This window comes from Dreissena polymorpha, chromosome 9 (genome assembly GCF_020536995.1).
Source record: "Dreissena polymorpha isolate Duluth1 chromosome 9, UMN_Dpol_1.0, whole genome shotgun sequence".
In the NCBI taxonomy this organism is placed as follows: domain Eukaryota; kingdom Metazoa; phylum Mollusca; class Bivalvia; order Myida; family Dreissenidae; genus Dreissena; species Dreissena polymorpha.
This window is the reverse complement of record NC_068363.1, coordinates 86,476,238-86,488,757: the sequence shown is the minus strand read 5'-3', so window position 1 is coordinate 86,488,757 and position 12,520 is coordinate 86,476,238. Positions and strand designations below refer to the sequence as shown.

The 12,520-nt window shown below is 35.4% G+C and overlaps 2 protein-coding genes across 7 annotated transcripts in view; one reads left to right on the top strand and one right to left on the bottom strand.

Annotated features, from left to right (window-relative positions):
• LOC127843628 (paraplegin-like) overlaps positions 1-12,520 on the bottom strand; it is a 298,425-nt gene that overhangs the window by 18,304 nt on the left and 267,601 nt on the right. For 2 of the 3 annotated variants that reach the window (XM_052373323.1, XM_052373322.1), the window contains exons 11-15: positions 9,234-9,360; positions 6,966-7,086; positions 5,851-6,013; positions 3,637-3,747; positions 1,208-1,323 (exon numbers count right to left, since the gene is read on the bottom strand). The exons of the other annotated variant lie outside the window; for it this stretch is intronic. In XM_052373323.1, the coding sequence (XP_052229283.1) occupies positions 1,208-1,323; positions 3,637-3,747; positions 5,851-6,013; positions 6,966-7,086; positions 9,234-9,360 (638 nt within the window). The remainder of the gene's footprint in view (positions 1-1,207; positions 1,324-3,636; positions 3,748-5,850; positions 6,014-6,965; positions 7,087-9,233; positions 9,361-12,520) is intronic. 3 annotated transcript variants of the gene reach the window in all.
• LOC127843626 (5-oxoprolinase-like) overlaps positions 1-12,520 on the top strand; it is a 298,491-nt gene that overhangs the window by 84,526 nt on the left and 201,445 nt on the right. The gene's annotated exons all lie outside the window — the stretch shown is intronic.

The following is a 12,520-nucleotide window of genomic DNA, read 5'->3' as shown; positions in this document are numbered from 1 at the left end:
GTTTCAAGTAAATCGCTTTAGTATATTTAGAGTTATGCTTCGGACAAAAATTTTCTTACAAGTTATATAAAAGGGGAGATAATTAAAAACTAAGGTAGATAGAGTTATGGTTCTTGGTCACTGCACTTCTCCTAGTTGCCATCTGTTTATATTCTTAGTTAAAATAGATTTGGAGTCATGCTCCGATCAAAGTTTCGGACGGACAGGACCAATTACTATATCCCTCCGAAAAGTTTTTCGGTGGGGATAATAACCCGTTTGCAACAAGTGTTTCAAAAATTAATAGAATTATGACGAATTATCTTGTGTTGGGTAACAAACTACATGATGTGAAGGCTTGATCTAGACGCCATCAAAAATAAAAAATAAGGAGAGTATAGTTCTTTTGATAATTTATGTTTAGAACAACTCTGTGTGTAAATCTACATGTACATGTATGTTGACATCAACATCATTTTGTCAGGAGCAATCGCTGCCATATTAGATTTTTATCATTTTCTTTCGAAAATAAAATGAATTATATTAAAGTAAAATCTTCTTTTCGCAGTCATAATGTGTTACAATTTGCATGCTGCATAAAATTAAATTGAGGCATATGGTGATTTTTTTTCTCGTTTTACAGTTTGTGTGTGATTTTTTTAAGACTATTTTGCGTACCTGAACAAATACATTTATATCACTACGCATGGTTACATTTGTTATATTTTAAGCGCTTTTACGAATAAATTAAAATTATTGTAAAGGTTATGAGATCTATTTATGTTAAATGTCACGTTGAAAAAAAAATCAAATGGGATAAATAGAATACTAGGATTAGCGTTGAATACAGAGAAGTTTATGTTGCTCGGCTCGAACACCGAAAGCGCTCGCCAAGGCTCCCGCTCCCAGCATTCTAAGCCTCGCAACATAAACTTCTCTGCATTCAACGCTAACCTAGTATTCTCTATGTTCTCACCATATGCTAGTTTATTAACGGAGAAAAGCTAGTACATTACAGGACAGTACATACCAAACAACACTTGACATAAACTAAAAAATGCTCGCTCGAAACTTGTATAACTACTATGAAATCCAATAAAGCTTTGATTTTGTTTATTTAGTTAACAGTGCCAAGAAAAAACATTATCTTCATAAATTAGGCAATTTTGAAAAAAAAAATGCTATTGTTTGCGATTTTACATTTTTACATTTCTAATGCGGTTTGTACCTTGAGCAAGGCATCTGTGTGCTCGAGCAGCCAGCCAACCAGTACGTGACCTGCCTCATGATAGGCTATCACCTTCCTTTCAGGGATGGATACAGGATTGGACAGCTTTGGCTGACCTGGCAACAATCGAAATCGGTAAATATGAGCCTTGTTACGAGAAAACTGGCCTTAATGCATATGCGTAAAGTGTCATCCCAGATTAATCTTGCAGTCCACAGAGACTTATCAGGGATGACACTTTCTGCATAGACTGAATGTTTGTTATGAGGAAAAGTTCTGTTAAAAGCAGAAAATGTTGTCCGTGATTACCCTGTGCTACAGCATGGGCTCATATAGGTTGCAGGGCTATAGATAACTTTTGGGGTATATTGGGTAATTCACCCCCTGTTTTTGACAATAGGGTTTTTGTAAATTCAATAATTAGCAAAAAAATTCACACCCTACTTTGAGCTTAATTGGGTTTTTTAACACCGGTTTTAAACTCAATTGGGTAATTTAGGGAATGGCATATATAATATAATAAAAATCTACTAAGGTTACTATATTATTTATACAAATGGAATTCAAAAAGGTACCTGTACATAACAAGAAACAATTACTGAATTTCTGATCAAAGTTCATTCATTTTTGCGTTGAATAAGACCAAGTTCGTGAAAATCCCTGCACAATTGATGAAGTTATGGCTGTTCAAAGCGATGCACTCCGTTTTCAGGTCATTTTGAGATTTATACCTTGGAAATGAAAGTAGAAATCAGACAGGTCTACGAATAATTACAACAATACCCCAAAGATTGATAACCGCTGGAAAGACTGCCTTCTTTTCTTCATAGGACGGCATATGAACTATCGGGTACATTTGTGTACGCAAAATAACCAGTCTAAAAAATGTGCGGTGTTCGTTAGAATTGCGTTTCGTGATACAAGGTTTTTTAAGGGAATTACGTTATTAAATTTGTATAAGCGTTTTTGTACGCTTTATTTTGAATTTAATTACGTTTTTGGTCATTTTAATTGCGTAATAACGCAAATACGCTTGTTATCTATAGCTCTGAGGTTGACATTTTATGCACATGCATGAAGCCTAGTTTACCGGTATAACGCTCATTTATAAGAATGTATAGCTAAACAGCACCAATGAGTAAAAAACTGTGTATGGTACTATTCTGTGGAAGTGGATATTTCTGTTTATTGAAAGAATGGCTATTTAAATATAGGACTCCTCCCATTCAAAGCCATGTACAGAGACAGACTATAACTTGATTCCCTCATAAATTAAAAAGTAATAATTTGATTTAATTAGTGTATAAGCATGATCAATAACAACATGGTCCATATTTTCATTTTAAACGAAATGTGACAGCGAGCAGACATAGGACCAAGCTATAATATTTATAAAGGATCTAGCCTAATACAATGTTTCTCTAAAAAGTACTTTATGCAAAAGGATTCCATAGTAATTTGCATCACAAATTTCTCTTTGGAAATCAAAGTCATTTTGGATGACATAAAAAGCAAATATTTCAAACTCATGAAACACATTTATAGTTTGTAATGTATGTATTTATTTATTTTGACCTTGCGGTCAAGGATAACCCATGAAAGTGCAAGCACTTATTTCCAATGGGGTCCTTTGGTTTTTGCTGAAGAGACAGCAAGCAGAAGAGACAGTATTGGGATACAAGGAATCCGGGTGCGATACCCTAGCTCTTAGCGAATAGATACCTTGGTTCTTTTACGAGCTCAGTGTATAGCACCGATACACGCGAGAATTACCTGGGTTTCATACCAGTACATCTCTAGTTGGGTGGGAAACACTTGAAGCATTTCTGAAATGTCCAGTGCCCCGGCCAGGATTTGAACCGGGGACCTCTGGAATGGTAGACCAGAGTGTTACCACTCGACCACCTCACCACCTAATCACTTATTTAACTCATTATATTTAACTTTTGAACAAGACATTTACGAGACAATGCAACTTTAGGGCAAGAAGAATAAATTTTAAGTACGAACCTCAAAACTATGACTTCTATTATCTGTAAATTACTTTATTTATTTTCTTTGATATTTTGCATAACCTTTTTATTTAAAGAAATTTCAGTCATAAATGTGTATTCATAATGAGCTTTTTCAAAAATTCCACTTGCCCAAATATACAATCTACTACTTGAGCTACTGAAAAGTAAACAGGTTTGTGCATAGGGGAATACATACTTTTATTATTATTGATTATTTGTACTATTTAACCACAGAAACACGCGTTTTTCTTTGTTCTTTTTTACACTTGCCTGGGCGGACAACTAGATTAAAAAATAACTTGCCCTTACCCAACGTTTACTTGCAAGGGTCAATCAGACAACCGTTTATGTTGAGCCATGTTTTGCTTGTGATAATGAATGGGGTGAGTAAACCATGGGCTTAGATTTGTTAACCTGCTATAACTCTCTCGCAGGCGTAGTTTAAGTCAGATGCATGGACGTGTTTCTTCATCTCTCTGGCAGCATGGATGGCTGCCTCATTGCAAATGTTGGCTATGTCTGCACCTGTTAAACAGTCAAGCTTTCATATGAATGGCTAAGGGTATATTTCCAAAGCACATAACCTACTACCATAATTACTGATGTGTTTGAACACTCACATTTTTCGGACATCCTACTTTTTGGCCCAAATAATTATTTGTTGAACCAATGTATATTTTTCGGACAGCCACATTTTCACCTATAATGAATGACTCTAAATTTTCAAACAATAAATATTTATTTTATCATAATTCCAACCAGTTTGCATTAATACCGTTTCACCATGAACGTGTGTTTTTACAACAGGATTATGTTCATAAAACCAGTGGATTGTTAATAAAACTTTACTAAGTTTCCTCAAACTTGCACTTTTAGACTAAATGGAATGATGGTATGATGTTAATTATTGCCAATTATGATAATCTTGTGAACATTTGAGTGACAAATGCAACTTTTGAATGAAATTAAGATGAAAATTCAAGAACAGAAAAAAAAATATCATTGTTAAATCAATTGCAGATTTATATTAAACAGGATGTGTATCTTTCAACTTGATGGAGAGAAAATGCAGCTTTGATGTAAGATTATGTAAAAATAATTTGAATGCATGAAATGATTTTAAACAAGCAAATTTGTTGAATTGATATCCCCCGCCAATATGCTTCTTGACACAAAAGTGTACTATTTGACACTCAAAAAGCATTTTTTCAAGATACAAAGGGCAATAACTCCTTTATTAACAGATAATGTACAATGCCATTTTGGTCAGCATCATTCTCTTATCCATATATATACTCATACCAAGTTTCAATGAAATCTGCCAAAGCACTTCCAAGAAATGGCTCCGGACACACAAAAAAGCATTTTTTCAAGATACAAAAGGCCATAACTCTGTTATTAACAGATTGTGTACAATGCCATTTGGCGTGCATTATCCTCTTATCCATAAATACACATACCAAGTTTCAATGAAATCCGCCAATGCACTTCCAAGACATGGCTCCCAACGAACGGAAAGACGGACAACGCCAAAACAATATCCCTCCGCCTATGGCGGGGGATAATAAATTGCAAAGATTCATAGAATGGAATAAAAATTAAATAAATAATCAAATATTAAATCAAATATAGGGAATAGTATTTAGCAAGAACTGATCAAATCCATTCAGTAAAAACCATTATACAAAATTTGCATCATGACTACACATTTATCATTCTGTCTCTAAATATTCAGACACATGCATGCTGTGAAATTTGTAAGTATACAATTTCGCAGAAACTAAGTTTTTTTTAACATTTTTCATAGTCTGAAAACTTAATAGGTGTATACAATGTTATTATTGTTTTTGGATAGTACAGTAAAATAAGCAACAAGCCTACTTCGATCATAAATTAAACTAGTGCCCAGAATCTCACTTTTAATATCACATTTTATAAAGGATGATTTGTTAGTGACATAAGTAGCATTTCACTTGAGTCTATTCTGTAGTTTTAAGCGCACAAATGGGATGATAAATAACAATTGCAAGGGGGATTAATTGAATGGTGATGGTTACGTAACAGATGCCATTCATTCTCAATGTGAGCTTTTCATATCACAGTTCATGTAGCATTATTTCCTAATGACCTTAAATAAAAACATGGAGATATTAACCTTATACTTCATTTCACAAATGGGTTAAGCTGTGTTTACTTTTTTCATAACTGTTATGTCTTCAAAATTAAATGGATAAGCAAATATGTGTTTTCTGGAAGATCAAGTGCTGCGATTGTAACCACTATTTTTTTATTTTCTTTTGTTTATTATTAAGTCTACGACTGGATTGGTAGATAAATTGTGCCTCGTTCTAGGGAAAAAGGTTTAAAGCAAGTGTGCAAAGTGTTGCTCCAGATTAGCTAGTGCAGTCCAGGACAAAACTTTCTACATATACTAGACTTTTGCGAAGAAGAGACTTGCTTCCAATGAAAAAATACAATCAAAAAGCAAAAAGTATCGTCCTTGATTAGCCTGTTCAGACTGCACAGGCTAACCAGGGACAAAACTAAACGCACATGAATTAAACCAGGTGTTCCCAGAACAAAGCTCAAATGTTTCTAAAGGAGAATCAAAATCGTTGCCATGATTACCACTCATTCTGGGTGTGAGCTGGGCGAGCCGGGGCGCCAGGGACGACACAGGCAGGCTCAGTTTCAGCTTCCTCAGATACAGCTCAAACAGCTCCACACGTTCCTTCATTGTGGGAAGGTCTATGGTGATGTGCCGGTCAAACCGACCTGGACGCATTAATGCCTGAAACACGTTACCAGTAGTAAAGGAATGAGCCTCTTTCTGGAGAAAATTGGGCTTCAGGCATGTGCATAAGATTTCGTCCTAGATAAGCCTGTGCAGTCTGCACTTATCACTTTAACTAAATATGTCTCTTGAAAACACTTCCCTTTTAACAAAAAAAAATCAATTAAAGCAGAAAGCTTTGTTACTGATTTACCTCCTATTCAGACTGCACAGGCTAGTCTTGAGCAACACTTCATGCACATGCATTAAAGGGGCCTTTTCACAGATTTTGGCATTTTTTTAACTTATTCATTAAATGCTTTATATTGATAAATGTAAACATTGGATCGTAAAAGCTCCAGTAAAAAATCAAGAAAAACATTAAAAAAAGGAAAAGAACATTGCCCGGAGCAGGTTTCGAACCAGTGACCCCTGGAGTCCTGCCAGAGTCCTGAAGTAAAAACGCTTTAGCCTACTGAGCTATTCCGCCGAGTACACATACTTGACGTATTTTATACCTTATATAAGCAATCTTCGAAGTTTCACAAAATTTAACGACAAAAACAGAACTCTCCAAATTATTCAATCGTTTCGCGTTGCAACGCTTTATAATTTTTAGGTTTTAAAATCGTCAAAAGATGCATATAATGGCTATATTAGAGCATGGTTAATATTCAGTATTACTGTTTCCTCACAAATATCATAACTAAAACGAAAACTTACGAATCTGAAACAACTTTTTTCAATTTTGTCAATTTACCAAAGCGTGAAAAGATCCCTTTAAGTCTCGTGTTTCCACAGGGAGTCTATAATACATCAAGTGCCAGGTTTGACATTGTATCTGCTTTTTAAAGGCCCACTTTTATGTCTGGCCCTTTCATGACCCTTTTTACGTAGCAGAAAACTCCTGAAAGTGATATAAAACTGCAGTGTGAGGCTACAGATATGTTAGACAGCCATTTCACAGTACCTTATCAAGTGTGTCAGCCCTGTTGGTGGCTGCTATGACAATCACCCCCTGTGTGGTCTTCATTCCGTCCATCTCCGCCAGGAGCTGGTTCAGTGTCTGATCGGCGTCCGTCTCCGCCCCACTGGCACACAAGAGAGAAACATTAACTCTTCAGTGCTGGAACCGAATTTTTAAGGCATTTGCAAACAGTTTAGATCCAGATGAGACGCCACAGAATGTGACGTCTCATCAGTATCCAAACTGTTTGCTATTCTTATAATATTCTTTGAAAAAAATCGAAGAAAATGCTAATTTTAGAAATTAAGCAGACAAAATTTTAGCAGACGACAAATTTCCCAGCATGCAAAGGGTTAACAGCACCGTGTGATATGTGCAACTTGCGGTATTTGGAATATTTTTCCCGCGAATAGTCCACTAATTTGGAAAATGTATTTAAATAACTCTTCACAAAAATTAAAATTATATGCACAAAAACATAAATATTATAGATATATACTTTGTTAAATGTTATTTAAATAAAATTGAGATATAATAATCCTAAGACACTTATTTCAAATACAAATTTATTGTTTTAAATTTGGATTGTTTTTCGAATTTTGGATTTTTTTGTACCATTTCACTTTGGGAATCGGTCCACTTAACAAACGTGTACATACGCCAAGAAAAGGACTGTCTTATGATAGGTATTACTGATTGCAAAGCATGATAAAAAGTCAATAACAACAATTTCTTTGTGCCATTTTGAGTTAAGCAAGTACTCATGGTATATTGCTGTGTACAGAACACTATAAATAGATGGGTAAAAATCTACCAATATTATATGCTTGTTTATTTATCATTAATCAATTTTCTAAGTCATGCATGTTGACTTTTTTAATTTTTTGAGATCATTAATAACACACGATTTTTTATCCAAACAACTTAAGCTTACATTATATTATATTTGTTTAATAATTTTTTGTATGGTTTTTAATATATGAGAAAGTACGAAAATCGAAAGCTACCTAATATATTTTCCTACCTTGTAGTGAAGATATAGAGGATATTTGTTGGATTCACTGGAATATCGATTTTATTTCACGAGTGATCATATAAAATATGTATTTTTATGATCACGAGTGAATTCAATTCGATATTCCATCGAATCCAACAAATTTTCTTTTTATTTTATGCTTTTTTGACTGTTATTTTACATTGTAAAAGAGTTTTACTGGATTATTTCGCTGGATTTATGACGTCATTTCGTCGAAAATATGACGTCATTTCACAGTAAAACAGTGAAAAATATCGATATTTTTCACTGTTATTTTTCACTGTTTAAAACAGTCAAATACCAATTTTATTTTACTGATATTTCTCTGTAAACCACCGGAAAGCATAAAATAAAATAGAATATATACCATACAGTGAACAAATAGAATAACAAGGGACAAAATTGTCACAAAACCAGGTTTTCATTGTGAAAAAAAAATCTGATAAAGGGAGAAAACTCAAACTGAACTTTTGAAATGACCAAAAAAAATTAACCCCCTTTGTAAGTTTTTTTTTTTTTTTAAATCTATTTTTAGTCGTGGCGACCTTGACATTGGAGATATTGACGTGATTCTTTCGTGGGACACACCGTCCCATGATGGTGAACAAATGTGCCAAATGATTTTAAAATCTCACAATGAATGACATAGTTATGGCCAGGACAAGCTCATTTATGGCCATTTTTGACCTTTGAACTCAAAGTGTGACCTTGACCTTGGAGATATCGACGTAATTATTTTGCGCGACACACCGTCCCATGATGGTGAACAAATGTGCCAAATGATTTTAAAATCTGACGATGAACGACATAGTTATGGCTCGGACAAGCTCATTTATGGCCATTTTTGACCTTTGAACTCAAAGTGTGACCTTGACCTTGGAGATATCGACGTAATTATTTCGCGCGACACACCGTCCAATGATGGTGAACAAATGTGCCATATGATTTTAAAATCTGACAATGAACGACATAGTTATGGCCCGGACAAGCTTATTCCGCCAGCCCGCCAGCCAGCCAGCCCGCCAGCCAGCCAGCCAGCCCGCCCGCATTCGCCAATCTAATAACCAGTTTTTTCCTTCGGAAAACCTGGTTAAAAATTGTTATCTTACAAACCAATACATTACTCTTCTTTTTTCTGAAAATTTCAAAAAAAATACAGATGCATTTTTTCAAAAGGCAGGACAATGCCATGCAATGATTTGATAATTTTGATTTAAGCATCAGTCGAATCTTACGATCCAATATCTGAGGTCCCTGAAGCGCGTTTCTTCCCAATGGCATCCACCTCGTCAATAAATATGATACAGGGAGCATCCTCTCTCGCCTCTCTGAACAGCTTTCGCACTTTTGCTGCTCCCATACCTAAAATAAATTGAGCCACGTTCTGGATGAAATGGGCTTAATGCATGTGTGTAAAGCGTCATCCCAGATGAGCCTGTGCAGTGCACACAGGCTAATCAGGGACAACAATGCACCTAAACTAAATTTGTATTTATTAGAGGCTAACGAAAAATTCCAGAAAAGTGGAAAGTGTCCATAAGTCCTCATCTTCACAAATTGTTAAGTATTGTACACACAAATGTGTGTCTGATCAGGTTAAAACTAGAACAAGGGACAAAATTGTCACAAAACCAGGTTTTCATTGTGAAAAAAAAATCTGATAAAGGGAGAAAACTCAAACTGAACTTTTGAAATGACCAAAAAAAATTAACCCCCTTTGTAATTTTTTTTTTTTTTGTAAAATCTATTTTTAGTCGTGGCGACCTTGACATTGGAGATATTGACGTGATTCTTTCGTGGGACACACCGTCCCATGATGGTGAACAAATGTGCCAAATGATTTTAAAATCTCACAATGAATGACATAGTTATGGCCAGGACAAGCTCATTTATGGCCATTTTTGACCTTTGAACTCAAAGTGTGACCTTGACCTTGGAGATATCGACGTAATTATTTCGCGCGACACACCGTCCAATGATGGTGAACAAATGTGCCAAATGATTTTAAAATCTGACGATGAACGACATAGTTATGGCTCGGACAAGCTTATTTATGGCCATTTTTGACCTTTGAACTCAAAGTGTGACCTTGACCTTGGAGATATCGACGTAATTATTTCGCGCGACACACCGTCCGATGATGGTGAACAAATGTGCCAAATGATTTTAAAATCTGACAATGAACGACATAGTTATGGCCCGGACAAGCTTATTCCACCAGCCCGCCAGCCAGCCCGCCCGCATTCGCCAATCTAATAACCAGTTTTTTCCTTCGGAAAACCTGGTTAAAAAAAATCAGTTAATCATTATTTTCAGCCCAGTATACAAAGGATTCTGTGTAAGTCTATAAATGTTTTTAACTGGTTGACATACTGAATGTTATTTCTCTCTGATTGCATATACAAATTTGAATGGAACAAGCATATGATAATGAATTGTGAATGCAACATTGTATACTATATATAAACAAGAAGGCCAAGATGGCCCTAGTTCGCTCACCTGACAGGAGTCGGTTCATTTAATCTTTACCAAACGTCAAACTTGACCTAGATATTGTCCAGACAAACATCCTGGTCATGTGTCATCATTATTGAACCAAAACTCTGGCGTATGGAGTGTTTTTGTTTTTATAAGATTTTACCTGGTGACCTATATTTTGAGTTGACCCCCCTTACCAAACATCAAACTTTGCTTACAAAAATAAATACTTCAACCAAGATTCATAAAATGTGAAACAAAATTGTGACCTCTAGAGTGTTTACAAGGATTTTGTATAATATAATGAAAATTTGGACAATCTAAGGACAATAATTATGGCATTAATTATGTGATTTTGCTCATTATCAAACTTGACTGAGATCTTTCAGCAACTTTCATTAAGAATGCTTGAGAAGTGTGAATGCTAAAGTGTTTACAAACCAAATGTGGACAAACGGATGGCGGACAAAGACCAATTCTAAAACCTCACATGAGCAATCAGGTGAGCTAAAGTGTGTTTCACCGATCTGAGCCATTTTCCAACTTGTCCGAGAAATCAATAAAACAAATGTATTGACTAAGTTTCACAATGATTAGGCAAAAAATGAGACTTCTAAAGTGTTCCATCACAAGGTTTCTCTCTAGTCACATAAGCAAAACTGCCCCCCTGGTGGCCATGTTTTTTGACCGATCGGGACCATTTGCGAACTCATCTAAAATATATACAAAACCAATCATTTCACCAAGTTTCATGATGATTGGGCAAAAAATGTGACTTCTAGAGTGTTCACAAGCTTTTTTTACTATATAAATATAAGAAAACTGCCCCCCCCCCCCCGGCAGCCATGTTATTCAACTGACCGAACCATTTTTTAACTCAACTCTCGTATCAAGGAAACAAATGTTCTGACCAAATTTCATGAAAATTGGGCCAAAATGTAACTTCTAGAGTGTTCACATGTTTTCACTATATACATATAGAGAAAAATGCTCCGCCCACTGGCGGCCATGTTTTTCACCGATCTGGACCATTTTCGAACTCTTCCGAGATATCAATAAAACCAATGTTTTGTCCAAATTTCATGATGATTGAGCAAAAATTGTGACTTCTAGTGAGTTTACAAGGTTTCTCTATAGCCAAATAAGGAAAACTGCCCTGCCCACTGGGGCCATGTTTTTCAATGGACCAGAACAACTTTTGAACTCAACCAACATATCATTAAGACAAACAATTTGACAAAGTTACATGAAGATTGGACATGAAATGAGACTTCTACCGTGTTTTCAAGGTTTTTCTTTTTTTTTGACCTAGAGACCTAGTTTTTGATCCAGCATGACCCAGTTTCCAACTCCATGGAGATATCATTGGGACAAATCTTCTGACCAAGTTTCATGAAGATTGGACAAAAAATGTGGCCTCTTAGAGTGTTTACAAGGTATCTCTATAGCCAAATAAGAAAAACTGCCCCGCCCACTGGCGGCCATGTTTTTCAACAGACCAGAACCACTTTTGAACTCAACCAACATATCATTAAGACAAACATTTTGACAAAGTTTCATGAAGATTGGACATGAAATGTGACTTCTACAGTGTTTACAAGGTTTTTCTTTTTTTTTGACCTAGTGACCTAGTTTTTGACCCAGCATGACCCAGTTTCGAACTTGACTGAGATATCATTGGAACAAAGCTTCTGACCAAGTTTCATGAAGATCGGAAAAGAACTGTGCCCTCTAGAAAATACACTGTATTATTATTAAAACATTAATAGTGAAAGGGGAGTAACTACTGTAAACTTAAATGCAATATTTAGAAGAGTTATCTCGCATGTTACATGACCTTAATTCATGATTGTTTACAAGCCTTTTTACTATATAAATATAAGGAAAACTGCCCGTCCCCCTGGCAACCATGTTTTTCAACGGACTGGAACCATTTTCGAACTAAACTCTCATGTCAAGAAAACATATGTTCTGACCAAATTTCATGAAAATTGGGCCAAAAATGTGACTTCTAGAGTGTTCACATGTTTTCACTATATACATA